The sequence below is a fragment of the Rhea americana genome, unplaced genomic scaffold (genome assembly GCF_003343005.1).
Source record: "Rhea americana isolate MKP2758 unplaced genomic scaffold, rheAme1 scaffold_13, whole genome shotgun sequence".
NCBI lineage: Eukaryota > Metazoa > Chordata > Aves > Rheiformes > Rheidae > Rhea > Rhea americana.
In genome coordinates this window covers 4,836,414-4,861,259 of record NW_028185372.1, presented here as the reverse complement: position 1 = coordinate 4,861,259, position 24,846 = coordinate 4,836,414, and the positions used below count along the sequence as shown (strand labels likewise).

Sequence of the window (24,846 nt, the reverse complement as noted above, 5' to 3'; positions counted from 1 at the left end):
AATCCCCAATACAAAAATAATCCAGGAAGTTTTGTCAGTATGACTGTAACAGCAAATTCTTCCTAACATAGGCCCAACCTTGGATCTGAAATCTAAAGATTGATTTGGAAGTGGAAGGGGAAAGGAAGTTTGGAATCTCTCTGTTCCTGCAAGTGGAGAGCCCCAGCTCCTTGAAGTTTGAGCCCTCCCTTAAACTCCTATATGTATCAATATCTGACTTCCAATATTTTTTCTTGAAATGAAACAATAATAATGGTGATGATGACCTAAGAAATTGTCTAATGAATAAGAAATAAATTGGTTAATGAATGCTGCCCTCTACAGCATAGACTCTAAGGTATGCACATGTCTAGCCTGTTTATAGTTAAAGACAATTCTTGTTAAGTTCAAGTGATAGAGAGGCCTGCTATGTGCAGGAAGATCTGGGTCCTATTCCCACTTCTGCTATGTAACCACAAATTTGTTACAGTACTTTACACATACTGCTTTTCATTTGTAGACTTCATTGAAAATACTCATCTAAATATTCCCAGGTTTCCTCCTCTTTCAGAATATGCTATACCTCACTGGGATTTCCTTATCTTGTTTTAACTTAAAATGGGCATGGACTAAGACTGTCACTTTTGGTTTATTCCATTATAGTAAAAGTAGTGGCCTTTAATCATTACCAGCAATATTAGCGCCACAACAGTGTTTACATCTCAAATATGCTTCTAATTTTCTCAGTCAAAGGCAAATTGTTGGTGATATCTTAATGTTTTCTTTAGGTAGCTAATGCCAAAATGCAAGGTTATGATCTTGATCTGAATATTTCCCAGATGTGTGGTAAGGTGAAAGGTGGAACAGCTAACAGAACTTGACTTCCTATGTGTGTTAGTCTAAGTTAAGTGAGTTCTAAGTCAGGCATAATTAGAGAATGAGACCCCCAGAAGCCTTCACCTTCACAACTGTTTGAGATGAAAGCTTAGTGCTTGCGTGGATGTAACCTAATCCACATGTTGGAAGAGAAATCAGAATCAGCTGTCACTGTCTTCTTGCATATGTTTTACAGTGCCCCATTAGCCACCTTCTTGTCAAAAGTCCGTGATCTTCTCCAAGCCTCATGCTTCTAATTCATTTACAATGGAATCAGGACCAGATTCTGAATCTAATGCCAGTTGTATCTTGTGACTTCCATTGGTTGCAGTTTGCACATGGCATATTCAGTTTTGGAAGAGATTGTTGATGAAGATGGATTCTAAGGATCCTCAGTCATGAAATTCACTTCACTCTTTTTCAGAATACTCACATGAAAAAAAGAAGAAACTCAGCAACTTAGCGGAACTTTGAAGTTGTCCCTGTTGAGTAGGGGGTTTAGACCTCTAAAGGCCTTTTCTAACTTAAATTATTGTATGGTTTCATGAATCAAAAAAGGATCTGGAAATTTTTTATATGTTCCACAACACTCGAATTCTTATGGTGGAAATCAGGGATTGATATTCAAATCAGTTAAGATCAATTAGAAATTTTGTTCTTAACAAACATTGTGGCCTATCTGGATAAAATACTGAAGTGGAACTTAGACTGATTAATGCAAAAGTGTCAGTTCCTTAAAGCAAAGAAATTCACTGAATTGTAAAAATGATCCTACTGGCTGACTGATCTGACCATCTCAGAATGAGGGTCACACTCCTTTGGGGTATTCTAATATAGTACAAAATGTATATAAACATATTCTACACTAATATATTCACACATGTGTAGTAAGTATATATAGAGAAATTGCATTCAAGGGTATATCTGTTAACAGTAAATAGGTAATAGTCTTTTTTTAAAGCACACTCTATGAAATATTTTGAGGGTTGAGTAGGAAGACATTACAGAGTTGTCCTGTAACAAATTCACCAGAGATTTGCTTTAGCTCAGTTATTTCTTGGATAAATTTCGTAAAGAAGCAAGGTTTAGGTATTCATGCTAGTTGTCTTCTCTTTTTACATTCACCGGAAATTTTCATTCAGGTTTGATAATGAATGATTTGGAGATGTCATGTAAACTAAGCTCTGGCAGTTATGAGATAATAGGTAAGCAAGCAGAAGAGAGACAAAATCCACGACAGGCCACAGATCTGTAAGAATTCTTTCTGTTAATTTTCAGAGCTATGTATATTTGATTAGAAGTAGCACAACAATGAGGAATTACTGAAGTATCAACTGATGTTTACAGTGTATTAGGACAGTGCTGATCACCGACTTTACAAATATCATATGCTAACTACGAAGAAGAGAGGAAGCTTCATCAATTAGAGCACAGTGCTCATGAAATTTTTCTATTTCTGAGCATTAGATTTGAGATGTTTTCAAAGAAATAAGAGAACTGTGCCAGTCTAGTCAATTATAGACAGGCCTAACATCTCCTGTAGAAATGGAGTTTAAGGAGGCAGGACAGATTCTAGATAAACCTAGGTCAGTCTTTGGAATCTTACAATCTGCTTGACTGTGTTTGGGAACTGCCTCAGTTTGGGAATATGTTCATGAATCTGTCTTTTATATGTCTCACAACACCGGAACTGTTATGATGGAAATCAGAGACTGATATTCAAAAAGTTAAGATCACATAGAAAACTCCAAGTGCTTGTTGAGGGCACTGGGTATGCACTGGGTGGCACTGGAGTGGCACTGACAGCTTTGAGATCCTTGGGTCAAATTGTTAGAATTTCTTGTATCAGAACTATTCTATTTTGATACTAGAGAACTATCAAACCAAGATTTCTTCCTCTCTTTCTTACTAAAGACTCTACAGAGTACAAGCTGTTGTTCAGTATGTACATGAAACATAAGGAGCACGAAAATTACTAATAACTTGAAAATAGTTTCTCTAGTATATTGCTGTTGCTCTGTTGTCATAAAAAAAGAAATAGTAGCAATATAATTTCTATGCTGACACAAAGCTTTCCTCTCTCATTTTTTTAATCAGAGGCTAGATTTGTTACCTTCTGCTTACTTCAGGATCTCTCATTTTTTCATAGACACTCAACAACATGGCTTGTGGGACTGAGTGGGGTCAGGCAGTCCAACTGCTTTATAGTGCCATGGAAATGAATTATGATTGTGCAGATGGATGACAATGATTTAGCAGTGTCTTGTAACTGCTGATTACTGTGTTATTTTATATGCAGCAAGGAGCTCCCAGAGCGTGGTCTTGGCGCACACAGATTTCAAAACACAAAAATAAATAAAGTAAATAAATAATAGACTGACAGTTTAAAGGCAGCCACTGTGATTCTTAGTCATATGTTTCAACTTACTCTTTTTCTATCAAGCTATTTTCTTGGTGGCTACCAGAAGCATAGAGGGGAGAGATTACAATGGTGGTTTGAGGGAAGAAGAGGCAAGCCACAAAAATGATGACTAGAAAGAAAATAATTCACCAGAGGTGGGCAGAGGAACATGGACACTGAGAGCCATATTTTCAGAAGTAGTTTCAAGTATGTCATGTAGAACACTTGCTATCTCCGACCCTGCTTTGGTAAAGAAGCTGTATACATCTGTAAGTCTTGTATGAAGTACAGGTGGGAGTCCAGCTTTCAGAGATGCTGAAAGTCCATATATTTTTCTGGAAGTGCTGGACTTCCTAAGCAACCGCTGTATGGAATAGTGCTGTGTACTACAGCAAGTCCAAGATTTTCAGAAGCATTTGATTAACTTCAGAACCACATCTTTATAGGGCTGAAAGAAGTCTTAAGATACGTGGTCCATCCCCTTGTCACCATCCTTGTTAAAATCTTGTCCTAATATCCTCTCTTACTCTTTTGTGCTGTTAAGCCCATTTTTTCTATTCTCTCTTACATGGAAAAGGAGTTTGGAGTATTTCTCTCCTCTTTGCAATTACTTCTCAAGTATCTGAAAGTTACTGATATGCCTTCTCATAACGATCACCTCTTTTTAAGATAAACAATACTAATTTACTTAACTGTCCTTTACAAACCTTGTTTTCTAGACCTATGGCCATGTTAGTTGCTCTTCTTTAGATACATCTTGAAACATAGTACTCAAAACTGAGCACAGAGCCTAGTTGAGGCCTTCCAAGTGCTGGATGAAATGAAAGGATTTTCTTATGTGTCTCACAGGCTATATTCATGTTTAGACCTGCTAGGATGATGTTTGCTTTTCATACTGTTGATAGAAGCCTGCATTGTGGTCCATTAAGCCTGTAGAGGGTTTTCTGCAGAATGGATATCTCATTCTTCTCCATCCTATATTTGTATTTCCTCAATACCTCATTCCATTTTGGCAGTGAATTATTACAAATGATTTTCTAAATATAGTTTTCCAGACAGTTTCCATCTCATTTAAAATAGTTTTGAATGAACGTAGTGTGTTTATGAAAATGTAATGTGATACAGTGTCAAAAGCCTACTTACAGGCTCATCATATGACCTGTTACACTGTCATAAAAGGAAATTAGATATGATAGAATTTGCTCTTGACAAAGCCATGTTGGCTTTTTCTCTGCTTTCTCCCATTTCTCTATGTAAGAAGATGTATAACTAAGATTAAAGGGCAGGCCCACTGCTTCTGGCTAAAGGTGTCTTATACTCTGGTTTCCCATCTCTGACAAGAGCAGTAGCAGAAGCCTACAGAGAACAGAACAAGCATATAGTGATAACTCCCTTSTACACTTTCCTAGCATCCATCAGCATGCAATTCAGAGACTAATGATGGTATCTCTTTATTTACTTGTCCTAGGAAGATATTTTTTACACTAATTGTTCTGGTCACTTTTCAAAACGTGTAAACTGACAGCCACAATATCCCACCTACAATCTAACAAGCAGAAAGTGAAAAAAAAATCATTTTATACATCTTGCCCAATAATTTCACTTGAGACAATGCACAGTTGTTCCCTTTTTATTTTCTCAAGGTTGCCCACAATTTTATAGATTTTCCCTTCCCCCAGTCACTTTTGTTCCGCCCTGAAAAGCCCTTGATTTTAGTCATTCCTCAAAAAATAGCTATTCTTTATTTTTGATCATGCACATTGCCCTTTCCTAAAGCTTTTCCAGTTCTGCTCTATCCTTTCTGATATAAGAGACTAGGGCAGCACATGGGGTTCAAAGTGCAAGCACAGATGGATTTAAATATTGTTTCCTGTTCTTTATATTCATAACTTTCATTTTGCTTTTTTAACTACTGCTTAGTAGTGACCTGAAGTTTTCATAGGACTATTTATTATAAGACTGAAAACGGACAGGTAGGCCATAGGCCATTCCATGTTTATAAAATTAGCATTACTCCTTCCCGTATGCATCACTTCATATTCATCAACATTGAATTTCATCTGGTATTTTATTCCCCCGTTAGCTGGTATCCTGAGATTCTTCTGCAGTTCTCCCCAGTTTCTTTCAGATTTACTACCCTGAATAGTTTAGTATAGTTAGGTTCTGTCATGTCAGTATTTACCCATTTATGCAGATCATTAATGGATAAATAGAACACTGATTACTTTCCTGAGAAAACTAATTACTTTTGTTCCCTATTTTTAACCTGTTATTTATGTTATTATTTTTTTATTTATTATTGTTATCTGTGCATCAGCTACACAGTATGGGCACTATAAAGCTGATATAGCTACAGAGCTGATTCATACAAAAGCAGTGAGTCACCGTGCACAGAAAGTTTTAGATTTATTGTATGTGCACAGACCACATACGCAGCACACGCACTGTAGCTCTGAAATTTCTCAGAGTGTCTGTCTCAACATGCAAAATCCCAGACAGAAATATGACAGCTCTGTTCTTCAACCGCTCATCTCCATGATTGTCTAAGGCTAAGTCTACACTGCCAAATGACTTAGCTCCCCAAAYGGCTTTTGAACCCAGCACTGCTGATCACTCACACTGCACATTCACATGTTAGTTCACTCTTAGCTTTTTTTGGCACAAAGCAGTCCTTTAACAGTGTCCCAAACATAGTTTTGTGAGCCTTGTGCAAAAGGATCATATATTTCAAGCAAAGGGAGAAAAAAGAAAAAAAACTTTAGCAACCCAGATTAGGGAATCAGAGTTTGTACAAAAGGACAACACATGAGGCACAAGCATGTGCCATTAGATAGCATAATCCTGTGTGCAAAACATGCTTGTTTGCTGCTATATGAAGGTGTCAGCAGGTAAGATGGGAAACAATAAAGAAGGAGACTTGAGGATAATGAAAGCAGAGGGTGTGAAGTGATAGTGCTCTGCAGATCAGCCTTTTAAGTTTCTGTGCAAGACTGACGATTTTGTCATCCTACTTTTTGATGAGGTGTTGAACAAATGTTTAAGAAGACAGCACTTATCACTACTCATCAGAGTTAAAAAAAAACTGTTTGTACTAGAAGACCAAAGATACCAGGTCCAGCTAGGTTAGGAGACAGTCAAGTATTAAAGATGAAAACACTGTGAAAGAYGTATATCAGGTGCTGATGCTATAGCAGGCAATAGTTTACATCTGTGTGTGAGAGTACAGACCTTGTTACTTGCTTTAGTGTTTCTGCCTACCTTTGATGATGAAGAGAGCATACAGGATATATACAAGAAAGTACAAATCTCGAATTTAAAAAATGAAAAGCTGATCACATGGTGATATAACAAGAATAATACATGCAGTTATTGAATGGTTTCTTTTTGATAAGTTGTAACATAGGATGAATTAAGTACAGAGAATTATTTGTGTCGGAGACAAAAAGGAATGGATGGGGAAAAAGWTGAACTGATAATCAGAGGTCATCTCGTTCTTTTCAGCTACTAAACTGTTGGCCTTGATACYTTCTTATGTAGTAACAACTCACAAAGAATTCTTACTCCATTCACCTTGTCTCTTAATTTACTCTAAGATATCCAATAACAAGTGCTAATATTAGTTGACTCTTTCAATAAATATTTTGTCTGAAAAAATTTGGACAGTAATTTGTTTGCAAGGCATCCACCAGGGTTATTAACCACTCACAATCAATGTCTGATCATCTTAAATCATACACAACATTGTCCCAAACAATGTAAATAGAGGAGTATCAGAATCAAAAATATCTGCCTTTTATTTTATCACATCCAGATAAGCCAAGAAAACAGATATTTGGAGGGTAGGGGAGAAAGCTACAAAGAATAAACAGTAGAAATACTGTTTGCAGTCATTTTCTTAATATTGAATACCCTTACTGTAAAGCTGTCCTAGTCTATGCTTCAGAAATACTCATTTTGTGTCCACAATCATTCTGAAGTTTCCTTAAAAAAAAATTGTTATGACTGAGCAATAGTAGGAATAGTAGTGGCATTAGAAGAAAAATGCTGAAAGTGCTGATCAGTAATTGCCACCTACAATAATTACGTGAAGAGGGAGATCGTTACAGCTGTCCAGCGGTATTTAGTCTTGCATTACAGACATGTGGATCCCATATTTTAAAATATCATGGATTCTTTTTTCCTGTGTGAGGCAAAGACAGACAAAAACCATTAGAACCAACAATTAATTGATGTGATGGATAGTGCATGTGACAAGATTCTGACTGCAAGGAAAATAGTATCATACCCTTTTCTGAGAAAAACAGTGGTAGCAGGATAGTGCCAGGAACTGCACCTAGTCTAGGTGTCTTATGTATAAGACTAGCTAATATCTGGAAATATATTCTGGCTTTTTCTATCTAYCCTATTTCATTTCCCATGCATTGCCTGTCAGTTTCCAGTCTGGAGTTTATCTGTCACTGGTTGCCATTAACTGGCACGAGAGGAGATTTTTTTTTTTAACTGCAAACTTTTTATCTTGATGTTTTCAAAATCAGTTTCAAAACTTCCAACTTTTGTTAAGTAACTGAAGTATGACATAAGAACATTTTCCTTAAAATTTCAAAATCTATTTTGAACAGATGCGGAATTTAGTTTTCTTTAACAAACAAATCTGAAAGCCTTATACCTGGAGGGAATTACTGGCAGGTAAAACAGACATGCTCTACATGCAGTGGCAGTTTCTGCTTCAGTCTGCAACTTTTGCCTACGTCTTTTAGCTCACACAGATTTACCAGAGGACCTAGCTGGCACAGGCAGCGCAGTGCACATTCCCAGCCTTGTGGTGCAGCGAGACTCCCTCTGACTCCCACCGTCCACAACATGACAAGCATTGGACACTAGCAAATGCAAGACGGAATTTTTGCASTCCTGTTGTTTTAGAGAGTAAGGACTCAAGTTGAGATTAATCATAAAAATAAATGAGGCCCAAAATTAAACAGAACTGCTGAATGAAACTCTTGTCTCATTTTGACATGTAGTCAAGCAGCCCTAGCCAGAACAGCTACTGTATGTGTCAGATATTTGCAGGAGGAGGCAACAGACCTGTCATTTGGATAAAGACTGCTGAGAGACAAGCAGCAGAGGCTATCTGCAGCACACTGAGTTTCATAAGTCATAGAACTTCCATACATCATCTCATAAAGATGCTTTTTATTACCTGTTTCTACGTACTCTGACTACTGTAGCACTGAGGCTCCCTTCAGTCTGCTCATATCTTTTAGTGTCTCTTTGGCAACTGACCCCATTTAATTCTAACGTGGGCTTCATTAGCAAATGTATATACCACATCTGCTAGGAACTTCTGACAACCCTATAGTCCTCCAGGCTGCCCCTCGCAGCAGCAAAGACCTGTCTTTCCTGAGATTGCAGATGATGGACAGGTACTTCTCCTACCAGTTCCCATGCCTTTTGACTKTTTATTCTGTAGTGCTACTGCCTACATGTTATCATTTCATGGTGTGTAAGGGTGGACAGTAAATGGCACAGCTTTAACTCTGGCCAGCTATTTACAATTTGTCTCTTATTCGTATTGAAACTCAAACAAATGATAAAATGCAGGCAGCGAACATAATGATCATGAATGTGAAAGACAACTCAGGATTCCACCCAGGTAGCTCAATACACTCCTGGGAAAATTTACTGAGCTCTACTGATCTCTTACAAGCTCTACACTCTCCTGTGTATTTCTTTGGAGACCTAGCAATTTAAGATTTGGCAGAAAACCTGAATGCGTGGTCCTGTCTACTAAATGGAAATATATATGAGCTGCCAAATTTCGATCAGAACTTGGATTGAAATCCAAGTTTCCTTATAAACACATGAAGCAATCTTTCTGCTCTACTCAGTACCCATCAGGGCTTAGTTAGAACACTGGTCCAGTCCTGGGCACCTCACTTCAAAAAAATTAGCCAATTGGAAATAGTCCATAAAGAGAGCAATAGAAGGTCTAGAAAACATATACTMCTAGGAATGACTGCAAAAACTTGTATTGTTTAGTCCTGAGGGTTTTAGGTTGATTTGTTTTCTATTGAGAGTTATTTCCAAGCCAGATCATTCCAATGATTTTGTTTATAGTGCTGCTCCACAAACAGTTACATTTGAAGGGCTGGTGAACTTCAGCACAGAGACAGCACAGAACAAGTATCAGGGGGAAGGGAGGGAAGGTCAAAACTCCTTAAGCCATCTTGGTCACCAGAGATAAATCAGGTAACTACAACCCTGTATTTAATTATATATACCAGGTGCGAGTTGGTTATTTGGTTTCCTTTTTTTTCTCTTGGCATGTGAATGGCTACCATGCCTTGGTTCAGTATAAATTGTTAGTTATAACACCTCTATCCCAGTAACAATTCACATAAGGAATTCTGACAATCTCACTGTGTCTATTCCACAAGATACCCAATCTTGCAATGTTGGGATCAGGCATGCTGGGATTTTCAGTTCCTTATATTTTCCATCAACTTTCATGTAGCTAACTGTACCCCTTCATATCTGGGCTCTGAGCATGGAGCTCAAGAAAGCTGAGCTCTAACAGAACTAGGTATATTTGGCTCTATCTGTGGTCATCCCATCTCCAGTGCATGAATTAAATACATGCAAAGACAACAAATGTGTTTATTCTGTCTTTCAAGGGAGCCTCAGCATTTAGGCTAAATCTAAAAAAATTGCTTACATGCGAGCGATGCAAATGATGGGCAAGTCTGTCTTTGAAGACAATTCTGAACTCATCTTAACCAGTGGCATAGATGTGTTCTCAGAGTCACTCCCTGCATGTTCTTTGCTTAAGATTACATCACCTAACTTTGAGGATTTAAAAGAAGTACTGGTGACATTCAAAACTGTTGTACGGAGATGTCTATCTCTCTCCACTGACTAGAGGGAAAATGTAGGCTAGCTCTGCTTCTGAATTAATTGCTTCCAYTACATGTTAGAATGTATACTAGCCTACGTTGCTTTCTACCATTTTCATATCTAAACTCCTGTGCTAACCAACTACTCTGGCTATTGCATCACTCATAAGGTTATCTCTTCTTATGTACAGTACTGTTGCCACCTTTCCATGTACTTTGGCTCCCAAGGAGTGCTGGTTGAGTGATCCTTGCTCTGCTCAAAAGCTGAGGTCATAGAAGAACAGATAAGGAAAGGAGAAGCAGCTTATTTCCCTTTACTCTCTCTGTGGGTTTGAGAAAGAGATCTAATAATTTAGTCTTYTATATAGTCTTTATGCTCCCATGTAAATTTCTTGTGTTGATATTGAACCAATGCAGGAAGAAGGCTCAGAGGTCCTGTTCCCACAGCCTTCCAGAAGTTTGGATACTTATCTCAGGCTTATCCAAATGCATCAAATGTGGGAACTGGACTGAAAAGTTCATGGGACATTCACATTTTGGACACAGTTGATCTAAATATGACACATTAGCAGTTTTGTTTGTGTTAGTTCAGTAGTTTCACTTCTGATTTAGAGCAGAAAGGGTGGAGGTCTGGGCAAATATTAAGTAATAATGAAAATAAAAAGCACTGAACAGATTTCAACCTTACATAAAGCTTTAATTTTAAGTCAAAGCTCAGGTTGTGGATCAAGATGGTTCTTATTTGGGATATCTGTCCATAATTACTCCATCATGGGTTTTACTAGACATGTCTGTGTGTAGGGAAATAATTTTGTTGTGAGATTAGTGTCCTAAATTGCCTTACAAAGACTACCTCAAAATTAGTAAAATTATAGGTCAGTGAAACTGTTTTATTAAAAATGCTTCCAAAAGGCAAGTCTTCCTCAATTCAGTTTCAGTTCCCTAGGTTTGTTCTGTCTTCTACATCACCACCTTCCTCTATCTTGTCAGCAGCTTTTAGGCAAAACAAATTAAAAATGGGAATAGTAGTATTCCTTCCAGTTTGGGGATGTTTTCAACTGCTTTATGCAGGTGTAAATGCTAACAGACATGCTACAGAGAGCTAACAGACTCAGTAGCCTCCTATTCCTTCTCTCTTCTCTTTCATAACAATATTCAAACAATATTCTCACTTCCTCAGATCACCCTTTTTAAGCCATCTACTAAGAGCAGCTTTTTGAACTATCAAATCCTTAACGTTATGTGTCATCACCAACTGTATTTCACCCAAGCCACTGCCAGTCAAAGGAACCCCTCCAAATCAGCTCASTAGAGAGTAAAAAAAAAATCAAAGTCCTGAAAACGTAGCTTGGAGGAATGTTACCCAAGTTCTCCCTTTCCAATTATCCAAGAGCAGCTGCCTTTGAGGGCCCAGCAGCTTCTTGTCACCATTTGGGAAAAGTTTCAGAAGCTCTCAGTCATCATCACATTCCATCCAGCTGAACTCACTCTGCATCTGCAGTACTTCCACAGGCAGAAGAAAAGGCAAGGAAAGGAGGGACTACGTGTGGATTGCCACATCTATGGGATTATCTCTGRAAGCAGAAGCTTCAGAATGGGGGAGGAAGATGGAAAGTGGTCCTGTTCCTCTACATTAAGTCTAGGGTTTCAAGCATTTAAAGTGTATTCTAGTAACTCATTACACAAATGACAGCTATAAAATAATGGGTCACTGTCTCGCAGTGCAAAGTTGAATTTAGTCCTAGCATCAACTGGTTCTTATTGCAGGCAAGTTTGGATCCATTGCAGTACTGTCTTGATAAAATATCTCATACTCTGTCAAGGTGTCTGTTTTGTAAAAAATTGCTTGACATAATTTCACACAAGTTCCAGGATTTTCTGTATTTTTTTTTTCTGTTTCATATTACCATCATATATATAGCAACTTAAGACATTTGGAAATAGTGTACAGAATTACATAAATTTTTTCTTTTACTTTTTTACAGTTCCTCTGTGTGAAGCAAGACAGCCAGACAGTTTTCTGTTGCCTTCTCATTTATATAATGATCACTTATAAGCTATAAAAATACAGTTTATTTAAATTAAATATATTTGGTTTCTATGAGGAATACGTTTCTAGACTTTGGGATCTATAAAGAGAACACATGCAYGGCTACAGGGCACATCTCAAGTTGATACTTAAAATGTTTCTAATTATAATGAGTTGGAAATGTCTTGGGTATTGAAAACCATGCTTATACAGTGGATGTGGTCAAAAGGGATTAATTGTAATTGTTGAAGTTTACAGAGTTATGACTGTAAAATAATAGTGTGCTATCTGTTTTAAAACCATACTGAGGCCACAGTATTTTGAGGGGTTTTATTATTATTTTATTATCTCTTTCCAAGTTTCTAAAAAACATGAATTAGAAAACAGCAACTACTAATGTGAATTTCCCCCTGCAGAATATTTTTTGTACTGCTCATTATCAAGCCTAATTACAAGTCAAATTATTCCACAGAAATTATTTTCTTTACACATTTTGTTGGATTGATGAATATTAAGCCATTAAAATGCCAGAGCCCAAGTCATGGCATAAAATCACATACAAGGAAAATACAAGATAGTATTTTATCAGTGCATTAATGTAAACAGAAGAGCAAGGATAAAGTGGTTCAATACTCAAAAGAAGGAAAGAAACAGGTGATGCTGACAGCCAAAAGTTAACATGTCTTTTGTGCTTCCTTCTTCAGAGAGAAGTAACACAAGCTCCAAAGAGGATCGAATGTAGAATAGAAAAAGAATAACATGAAAATTAGTTGGATGTTTTACCTTCTTTTTAACTGATAAAATTTACTCTCAGTACTGAGTGGGTTGGCCAAGTCTCTACAGATTCATTCTGAAAAGCTGAGGAAAAGCACAAATTCCCAGATAACTGAGGAAGCACTAAATGTAACACCTATCTTTAAAAAGGGAAAAAAAACAAAGAATTAGAGACAAGTCAACCTATCTTGAATTTTTGGAAAAAAATGGGAAAAGTAATTCTTAAATATGTTTACAAGCACCTGCCTAGGAAATTAGTAACCAGATGAATTTATCAAAGATAAGTAATAGCACACCAATCTTATTTTCATCTGTGACAGGATAAAAATCTTYATATATAGGAGAGAAGCAGCAGGTATCTTAGGTTTTGGGAAGATTTTTGGAACTAATTTCTCTAATGGTACTCTCCTAACCAAGATAAGCAAGGAAAATCTAAGTGAARATACTACATTACGGAAAGCCATATGCAAGAATTATCAGTTTTTTGCTGCCAATTGAACAGAGGCATCAAGTTTCAGAAGAATCTCTTTGAGGTATCTTCTAATGAAAAATTCTCTATTAACTTGGATGGAAGAATAGAAAGTATGGTTATAAAAGTTGCAGACAATATCAAACTTGGAATAGTTGCAAGTATTTTGAGGACTGAATACGAGCACAAAATCACCTTGACAAATTAGGTAAATGACTAAAAAAATAAGTAAGAGGCCACTCAGCTGGAGTACGCGCAGAATATGAAATTTATTTAGGAGTAATCAACTTCACAAACAGAGGATGAGGAATGGTTGCTCACATTTCTTTCAAGGATTCCAGGGTGGTGGATCACAAATTGAACATGTATCAATGTTATCTAATTATTGTGAAGAAATGAAATATTCATAAGTCTATGCATAAATGTATGAGTATGCACATATCCTCTGTAGGAAGTATGAAATGTTCCTTCCTGTTTCCATACTTACAAGGCTTTGATACGAGTATTATGAACATGTTGTGGGGACAAAGAACAGGAGTGTTCAAAAGCCTAGGAAATCTGAACGTTTTAAGGAGAGCTTTGAAAAACTGGGCTTGTTTAAAGAGAAAAAGTTGATAGGTACATCTGATGATAGTCCTTGACCATGTAAAAGGTTTCTGTGGACAAAAATAATCTCTTTTTCATGTCAGTTATGGTTAAAACAAGGCTTAATGGGCTCAAATTACAGCAATTAGCTCAGATGTTAAGAAAATCTTTTTATGGTAGATAGTGGAATAGGGTACCTGGGAGGTTGTAGAATCGCAATTTTTGAAAGGCTCTAAGAACAACTATCTGTCAAGAATAGTTACCCTAATTCAGGCAGTGAAGTAGATTTGATGATCTCCTGGCATCCTTTCAGACATATGGTCTGTGATTATGTATAAGCCTTTATCTTCAAGCCTACAGTACTTGAAGAATATGAAACTACTTTAATTTACAGAGTCTTACCCTCAGAGCCCATGGAAATTATCTATTATTCTTACTGCAGCAGTAAATTCAGTCATAGCCCACAGCTCTACTACATAAACTTTAGGTAAATACAGCATAATTTCTTCTGCCCTCAAAGAAGCCAGTATCATTAGATGGTGAAAACACTATTTACAGTTTTGAGCTTGACAGTGTAGGCCTCAATTTCTTTTCTTTATATTTTCTTGGAGAATTTAATGACAGTAAGGGAAACATATTTTCACCTTGACATCAAAGACACTTGATCCAGTCTGATTCAAAGTTCTAGAAARATGCTATGACTTCTGCTGGTAGGTCCGTGTCAAATGAGTCAGTGCCCTTATTCTGAACTCTGGAATTTGTGCCTCCATCACTGACACCTKTAAAAAGATTCCCATTGACTTCAACAGATTTCTGTTAAATTCATGAGCAAATGTCCTCTAGAGTGAAATCTATAAATAATGCTGAATAATTTGCAATCTAGACAAAAGCTAGTTTGGTGCTTGTAGCAAGCATGTAACTCCAGTAAAGCCTCTGAGGTTTTTAGATAGCAGCAGGGTAGATAAGTATTAAATTAGATCCCTTGCACCCAAGSGGTAATAGATCAAGAGTATTACATTTATTTGAAATAAAAACATCAATYGAAATCCTCCTCTGCCCCAAAGGACTACAGAGGTTAGAATTTGCATACTTATCTCTGAAAGTTATGTAACATTTTTCAACAACAATTCCAAATACAGGAAACAGTGAAAATATATCCATGATCAGTGGTGATAAGATCAAACTGATAACAGTTCTGAAGAATTAAGCTACATTTTGCTCCAGTAAAACAGCACAACTGGTTACAACCGGATTAATTCCTGTGGTATATAACGTAAATGCAATAACATTTCTCCTCATGATCTCCTCTCAGCTGGCCTGCTAAGGATATAATGGAGTGTGAGATTGTGACCAAAGTATATCAGAAAAGTCTGCTGTACTTTCATGAATTCTATAAATATTTTTGTTGCATTGACTTAGGTATTGTATTGAAAAGCAGTATATCAACATCATTCAAGCGCGAAACATTTAGAACAGGTTAAATCAGCAACGGTTTCATATTAATATGTTCAACCTCAGCTGCACTCAAAAATTTCACAAGCGTATTATTCAATKGAATTGGTCTAATATACTGTTATTGTCACAAGGATAATATGACAAAATATAACTCCATTTAATCCATTTCCATATAAAACAATTAATAATGCTCCATGTAATGCCCGTATCAGATTTTCTTTCTTTGCTTTTGTTAGAGATGGATCCAGCCCAGCTCTACTAGTGTAACAGTTGAGATTACAACAATTAATTTTATGTAGAAGGAACTGACTGGCCTCTTCTCATCATTTTTCAGCATGTAAAAGGGAAAAAACATGTCAGTCACAAAAAAAAARGGGGGGCGCTGTGTTAGTTTTCACACCACATTCTCACCCTCCAATACCTTGTAATCTATTTAAGGCACTCCACTTAATTGTGCTTGACTTTGAGCACAAATACTTTAAGGTATGATTGAGTACTCCTGCAGAAAATCAAGGAAGACAAAAGGCATAGCATATATCTGGAAGCAAATTACCATGAATACCTTAAAAAAAAAAATAAAAAATAAAAAAAAAAAAAAAAAAAAAAAAAGGTTTATCGCTGTTCCAGCCGTTCTGTTCCTCATATTATCTGTAGGCCTAGTCAAGGGTGCTTTTCTCTAAAATTCCTTGTAAGCTCTACCTCTGCTGTAACTTCTCCAGTGGTAGCAACCGTGTGACCACTCAGTTAGATGAGCTATTGTTTTGACTACTACAACTTTAACATCAGGAGAAAAGTTGGAGCCAGGCATCCTCTCTGGATAAACCATTTGAGAAGTTACTTGATTGGAGCTATATTTATCCTAGATAAATACAGTACCCAAACAATATAGCCATCCAGTTACTCTACTAATAGCTGAAAAGGGATTTCTGAAGTCACTATATGAGTGGTCATGACTTCCACTGCTCCCGAAGCAGTATGTACTTGGACTGAAAAATCAGAGATGAAAAGCTCTGTCTCCCATTAGCAGCCCCTTCAGCCATCCAGCATCCCAGAAAGAGTTTGTTTTAAAGAAAAAAAAATGTAATCATATTTATTACAAACAGAGCAAAATGTTTCTGATATCTGAAAAACAAAGATAATGTGGCCGTTAGGGTTAGTCTTACTATATCCCAAAATGTCAACACACTTGCCAAAAATGAATTTATCAGCACAATGCAGCCAAGAGATTTAGTTTATCTAAATGTCCTACAAGGAATAAATAGTTTACCACTGGTTTTGAAGACTGGGGTAAATTTAACATTCTATTGACATATGCTATAGATTTAATTTAATGTTGTGGTTCAGATGTCTCTTCTGATAAATTTTCGTAAAATCTATGCTAAGAAGAATGGAGCTGTTTCAGTATTTATGGGGTTTAAAATTCAGGGTTAGCAAGAGAAAYATGTTAATTGAAACAATGTTTGTGTATATTCTTGCAATGTTTTGCAGAACAATGTTGCTAAAGTTTGTTAGTTTATTAGAAGTTTAGTATTTTTCAGGTTTATTGCTTTTTTCTATGGTAAAAAATTCCTTTAATGAAGTGATTAAATATCTCAATCTTTTTTTTAGGCATATTGGAGATAACATCTGTGGAAATAGGAGTTGTGGCAGTTAAGTCCATTAAAAGCAACTATTATTTAGCCATGAACAAAAAAGGAAAAGTCTATGGCTCTGTAAGTATTTCTTTTCTCCTTCAAAATGGTTTGTACTAGTCAGCACAGTTCCCTCTCTTACCTACTGAAAAGCTCAGTTATCTGTGTATTACTACTAATTAGAGTTGAAATTAGCTGTTATCAAAATTTCATCCTCTGGTAAGCCAGCAGCCCCCTCTCCACAAACTCCCGTTGTTTGTTAGGCTCCTATCGTATCAAAGCGGCTGCTGGGATTTATCATGATGACTGCTCCAGGCAGGTCTCCTATTAAGTAGTGGCCAATAGGGAAGCACCTGCAAAATGTAATCTTTAGGGATATTTTTCCCTCTTTTTCTGCAATACAGCCACATTTATCAATAATTTGGTGGGGATGAGGAGTACTTCAAAACTTGGAAACTTCAGCAGATTGAGCAGACACACTAAATTCTCAAATTGACAGCACAGAGATTTGCAGAGTAGCAGCTTTAAATGAACTGTACTAATTAATATACAGGATTATAGGAAAACAGAGTTTTAGATCAGCAGGCATGCAAACTTATGATTGAGCAGAATTTGGGGATCATTTAAAAACTACCCATATATACTGTATATGTATTTGTGTAAGTTTAGGTTTACTGATTTTTTGATAAAAAACACAGTAGCCATACAAATATTTTTAATAGCAAGGAACATGATCTAGTAAATCAGACTATAAAACTCCACTTTATACTCACACGTGCACATGATGACATGGATACCAAACTGGCCTGTTATTACGTCTGGTTCAATTTAAGGTTTTGCAATTTTTGCCAGTTCCAATGAGTCTGAACCCATATAAATCTAAACTTATTCAAGTCATCTATAAATATTATGAGCCAATATTCAGAATACTCAGTGTTCAGACCATCTACAGCCATTAATGGGAACACTTCCTGGATAGGTTTTGACACTGGGTTTAATCTCAGGCAGTGCAGCTAAGCCTGCCTATGCTGAATATGATGAAGCAATGCCAGACTGAGACTACCAGACTCACCACTGATATTGAATCAACTGAGACTGAAGTAGGTTGAAGTCATTTGGTCCTTTTGTTTTTAAGGAAGCATTTATACTAGGTGTGGTTTGTATAAACTACATAAACTTTTGATTTCCTTCATCAGGAAGAAAACCACAGTACGTGGTGAGGCTAGTCATTTATCATTTGTAAGGTTACTTCTAACTTCTAACCTTCTAAACATCCAAGTTGTATTAAGGAATCGTATTAAGGAAAGAAATACTGGAACAGAGAAATCTTTCTTAATTTCCTCCTAAATGTGGATTTTAATTCCTAAAATTACACTGGACAGAAAAGCAGGATGATCAGTGCTCAGTCCTGCATCACTGAGAGGTATATGGGTGTACTGACTAGCTGTTAAAGTACTGTAAGTTACCACTAAGCACCGTTCATGGACTGTGCATATGCTCCTTGACATAAGTGAAGATACTATAGTAAATTCATATGTCACAGCTAGCAGTGTTTAATTTAGTCATTTGTGACTGTCTATCCTAAAGCCTAAGACAAGTTTTCTATCCAGGTTGTTTGCTAGTGATGGTATCATAGAAGTTCATTCCAATTCTATATCTATACAAAAGAAGGCAAGGCAGTTTTCATGTACGATAGGTGGAAACCACTGTCATAAGATTCAGTAATTCACAGTGTATTAGGAATAGTGTTGACAGGAGGATATGAATGTGGAAAGGGCCTTTTTTTAATTCCAGCTGAGATAATTTTTCAGTAGTCACATCATAAAATCTCAACATAATGACTTATCAAAACCTATTCTGTAATACTTCACAGATTTTTGAGACTGCTTCTGTTATTATTTTTCCCATTCTCTCAAGACTTCCAGTTAGACTCATATTGCTACAGTGTGGCAGCTTGCAGATGGATATGAAAAGCAGAAACAATAAAAACTTTAAAAACATCTTAAGCATGTGCACAATACGCACTGGTGCTGGATTATCCTGAAATTTGTTTGAAATGAGCAAAGCAGTTTCAGGCTAATGACCTCTGCCAATGAGACTTCACAACATCATCTGTTTTCTCTGTATCATCTAAGAACAGAGATAAAAGTTTGGATTCCAGTACAATTCTGCATTTAGGAAAAAAAGTCAAGTAATACTGTTTCTGTGTTTATCAAACATGTTACCATTTGACTGACTTTGGTTAGGATGAGGGTGCAAAGGAAGACTCATTATTTGATTTCTTCAACAAAGCAAAGGGTTATCAGGCAGGAGAARTTACTGTGGTTTAAAACTTTGATTGATGGTCACCTGCCTTCTTAATACCTTGACACAGAACACGGCACATTAGAGCAAGTAAAGTTAAATGACCTATATGTAGCTATAGGAATGCAGAGAACATTAAGAGTCATCTTGGAGAGCATCTTCTCCTCACAGTGTTTTTCCCAACATTCATTTTTCAACTGATTACTAATCCCAAAACTAAAGAGGATGGTGGGAGTCAAATTGAGCTTGAATGATATGTGCAATCCTGTTAAGAAAGTGCATCTTCTGTGGTCTTAAGAGAAACTAAGTAAAACATCGATTATCAACATGAAAATTCTTACTGTGCCAAAATAGTGAACATAACTAGTTTTAAAATTCTAATTTAAATGAATAGGCAGTTTGGATATATTTTTAAGATTCTTATTGTCTTCCATGTTCCACTTTAAAACAATGCCAGTCAGCTGAACAATGCTCATATGATTAATATGGACATTTATCTTTATTAGCTGAGTATCTTTGATCATCATCAAAGATACAATACCCCAGAAATTCTTATCTGCAGCATGAAAAATAATTTATTATTTAGGCACACATTTCTATTGTCTTCATGGTAGACATCTTTAAAATACTACAAGCCTTAGGTAGATTACACTCTGAGATTCTGACATGCTTCCTTCAGTGAGCTGTGAAATAACTTATTTTCTGAAATACAGGAATAATAGAAATGCTAATTTTTGGTAGTTATTTAAATGGTTGAAAATGTCCTATTTCAAAGGCTTTTAAATGAAATATAAGTAACTTAATCAATTTGATTCTTCTTCTGTAGGAACTATTTGTGAAAACAAGCATTCTTGTCTTCATTATAGAGATGCAAATCTATGTTAGCATATTTAACACTATAGAAAAAGAAGGTCTCTCCCATACACTTCCTACATGCTTGTATTTTTTATCCTTCCTAACAAACTGACAATYGATTCTCTTGAAAAAATAGAAAACCTTAATCCTTGGTACTATAAACAAAATTGCTTATAAGATTACCGTGAAGATTTTCTCAGTAAGACACAGAGTCATATATGATTCCTTTTTTAGGCTAAGGCCCTCTTGAGGTCAGCAAAGTAAACAAATCTCACAACCATAAGAACAGCACAATAGTGATTTGCACCCATTCAAAAGGCCCTGTTTTACAGCCACTGTGGTGTAAAAGATCTTACTTTAAATAAGAAGTAAGTCTATGCCAYGCAGATTTATTTAACATATGGTATTAATAATCCTGTTCAAGGTATTTAAGGATTGTATTTGTTAGAGMCGAAATATGATAAGTAATTCCAAGATTGCTATCTTATACTTTGACTTTATGATTGAGAATTTGTTTTAATATTGCTGCCATATTCCAACACAGAGGAGTTTCGTTTCAAGTAAGAGTGAACTGTATCATTCTATTATCTATTACTTTAATTATATATTACATAATTGACTATATCTTTCATTGATTACATTTTTTTGCATTTTTTAAATGACACAGTGAAATATTTCTGTAAATACACGGTAGAATCCTAAAAGGATTTCTTATATAAAACATTGAAATTGTCSAAAACATTTTTAGAAGCTATCTAACTTCAGTATGCTGCAACTCTGAAACATTATTTATATTTTGAATTTGTGTATTTGTTTTCCTCTTTTAACAGAAAGAGTTTAACAGTGATTGCAAATTGAAGGAAAGAATAGAAGAAAATGGATATAACACATATGCATCCTTAAATTGGAAACACAATGGAAGGCAAATGTTTGTAGCTTTGAATGGACGGGGAGCCACAAAGAGAGGACAGAAAACAAGAAGGAAAAACACTTCAGCTCACTTTCTTCCAATGGTAGTAATGTCATAGATGAAGGAAGTGTTTTATCGATGCAGTTGAACGAACGGCTTTTTGTGAACAAATCCTTTTGAAGAAAAAACGCATAGAAATAGTGTGGACATCTGCTTGTTTGAAAAGGGAGCAAGGGAAGCCTTTGAAGGTTTTGTACTCACTGCTGGCACATGAAATACTTTTAATTAGCCTGGTGTCATATCTTATAATCAAGATACAAGCTGCATCAAATGGGATAGAAACTATTGCCAGTGTGAACAATGTTTTCGTTTTTCTTTTTTTTTTTTATCTCGGCGATTGAACTTAAAGGACGAGAGACAAACTGTTGAATGATCTTTGGGGGAAACTTATTTATGGAATACTAACTCATATCAAAGACCTTAATTGCTCATTCAAGCCTAATGATCCAATGAACAGTTAGACACGCAGGCATTTACTGGAAGCACTTGGATCATATGCACAAATAAAAGACGTTTCCAGAGAAGCCTTGTGGAAGAATGGATAGGATTAAGGAATATAAGCAAAGTAGTGTAAAACTGTTCTAACAAAACGAATAGTATGGTTTGCTTGTATGTTCTAACTTCATTCCTTTTTATTTCTCTCTAAGTTATTTATTTAATAGGATGTTAAATATCTTTTTGATTTGACATGTTTTCTTCATTTGCTTCTTTGTTATTTTCCCTTTTTCTCAGTACTTCACAAGAGGTTGATAGGCTAAAATGCCAAAGCCTCCTAAGTACTCTGAGAATAGGTAATGGACTAGGTTTTAAACGCAGAATTTAATGAGTATAATCCATTTTTTTCCTAAACTGTCTTGCACTTAAGCAAAAAGACCAAACAAGCAGAGCTTGAATTTATGGTATTGGGTGTGTCTATGTTGAAGAGGATTTCAGCACTCAAGAACAAACTTCAAGAAATACTTTGTTCAAAGGGTCTTTCTGCTGTTTTGAAATTGAGAGAAGGGGCCACATCTGTACTTGGGTATCAATGCATGTGTGTATATCCACTTGTCTTTGATTTCAGTTTGGAACTAAGATTTAATCCACTGCAATCAGTGAGAGATTTTGCAGCAAGTATGGGGCTGGAACCTAGATGTACACAGCCCAGTTAAAATCACTGAAATCGCAAACATTAGAACTAAGCAGGCTACAATGCCCAAGTGTAAAATTTGGCCTCAAAGAGGTAAGTGAGAACACAACACAGTCCTGTACTCCTTAGTCAGTTAATAACACTCATTTGTCCTTGTTAACAGCTTGCAGAGTCACCAGCATATAGTGGGAGCAATAGCTAGATAAAGACCAAGGGATAGAATCCAAAAGCATTCTTATGCATTTATCAGAGATTATTACTCACATGTATATTATATATGAAAGCCAACCAAAAAACCATGCTGGTGTCCAGCTTTAGCATGCCTTTCATATCCATCATAGTAACTGAAGGATCAAAATACATAATATCCAGCACATTCTTATGAAGTGTTACTAGTCCCATGGCTTAACTTGAGCAAGTGCAGTATAATAAAGTTAAGCATAATATGAAGTCTGTTCAATTAAAGGTACATAAGGTTTGTTTTATGTTTTTCTTTACTCTGTAACTTTAGAGAGCTCTGGATAGCTCATCAATGTAACCATATTGAGATTCATTTTGTTAGAGCAGGTAAATAGAAAACAGTACATCAGCCAATTTGTACCACTGTCTTCACATTGTATTCCACTAAATAAATAAATAAGCCTTTGCAGTGTCTGTAGTAAGAAACAAAAGTAGTATAATATTATTTTGTTCTAAATACTTTAAGTGATAACTATGAGATTATATTGATGCTGCAGTTTTATCTTCAATATTTCTTGTTGTAAAAAAGTTGATTTTATTTTTATTGTTTGGAAACTGTATTTTGGTACAAAGAAGAGCCTTGCTTAATATGTCTTTTTGAGAATGTTTAACCTCTATAAAGGCTGGTGTTGTTGGGATCTTCTATAACTTATTTAAGTCAATGTTTAACCAGCACTTCAATCTTAATTTGTTATTTAAATATTAGCTGTTTAAAAAAAACAACAAAAAAAATCCCCATAAAATACAAAATGGTCAGATTGTATTTCCTGTCCTTAAATAAAGTCAACTGTTTTAAAACCAGAAAGTCATTTGAGACACAACATTTTAGCTGATAGCTAACATTTTATATCATGGACTTTATCTCCAGCTTGCTTCTTAACAAATAAGATTTTTCAAAAAAGGGAAATAAGAATTTCAGATTTTAAGTGTAATTGCAGATGATTAGCAAAACTTAACTACCATAAKGAAAGGGAGTTTCTGTTGTTTATAATTTATAATCGATAATTAAAAATGACAAGACATAGTAGACCACCCACAGTGAACATTTACTTTTTGCTTGGGCAAATGTAGTATTGGATGACCACTTTAAGAACACTTAGCGTACAAATGAGGTTCTCTTTTGACAGAACTACCTAGATTACTTGGTCAGGGGAGCAATTATACGTAAACATGATTGATTCAGTTTCAGGACTGAAAACACTGTGCTGCTCAGAGGTTGAAAATGGAAAATGTAAGGAGCCAACTGCAAAATGAATAGTGGTTTCTGAGAATTAACTAAAATAAAAAAATCTTTGAAGAAATTGATAATTCCTGCAYGTTTGACAGACATACTGAAATATCCACTGTGGTAGGAGCGAACTGCAGACAGTCTATCCAGAATATCACAGATTCTAAACCATAAGCTCTATTTTCTGTCACCCTCAGCAGATGAGACTCCTGAGCAAGGCAGGGATTTAAAAAAGAAAAGGGAAACAAAAATCACTGAACAACAATGTATAGTATGTTATATTTAAATAAAAATAATAAAATGCTGGGAATAGAGAATATTCTCCCTGTTTGTTTTATTAACCTGAAATACTGAATAACAAAAATAAAAAGAGAAAAGATCTGTAGTACTACAGGATGTGGTTTGGTGCTGTATAGCCCCAAAACAAAACAAAAAATCACTTGAACATTTGTAGAGTTTCTTTAATTTTTTGCATCTGTGAGTCAGCTATCTCCACTCTAATAACAACCAAATGCTTTAGATTCTTCCCATAAGTATTCAGGTCCACCTAGTTTATACAGTGGAAAAAGCAATGAATTTAAAACAAGTACACTTGATGAAAGAATGAAGGGCTTTAGGAAGAAGAACACGTACTCACATTTTTGAGTAAACTTTAGATAAAGAAAAATAGCTGCATTTTATATAAGACTTTGTTGAAGACATTTCAGATTATAAAGTTCACTAAAGGTTAGTAAGCTTTAGTAATACAAAAATACTAGTATATGAGCACAAATTTGTAATTCAGACCTCTTCTGAAACTGATATCTATATCCACACAATCAATCATTACTGCTTCAAGAAGTGATCTTGAAACTAATGCAGGGAGACATCGCATACTTTGAGATATCAAATGTCATTATTTACTCAAGTTAGATTGTGGGGAAGTATTTCTTATTACATTGGAGAAAGAAAAGTAAAACATAACACACAAATACATGTTTTATGCTGAAACTAGTCAGGGTATGATTACTGACAGTTTTCAGAAAAAGCTC

The 24,846-nt window shown here is 35.8% G+C and overlaps 1 protein-coding gene across 3 annotated transcripts in view; it reads left to right on the top strand.

Annotated features, from left to right (window-relative positions):
* The window catches only part of FGF10 (fibroblast growth factor 10), a 91,677-nt gene extending 67,545 nt beyond the window's left edge, over positions 1-24,132 (top strand). For all 3 annotated transcript variants that reach the window (XM_085326410.1, XM_085326411.1, XM_085326409.1), the window contains exons 3-4: positions 17,067-17,170; positions 21,079-24,132. In XM_085326410.1, coding sequence (XP_085182536.1) covers positions 17,067-17,170; positions 21,079-21,276 — 302 coding nt within the window. In that variant the 3' untranslated portion in view covers positions 21,277-24,132. The remainder of the gene's footprint in view (positions 1-17,066; positions 17,171-21,078) is intronic.
* The last annotated feature ends 714 nt before the right edge of the window (positions 24,133-24,846 follow it).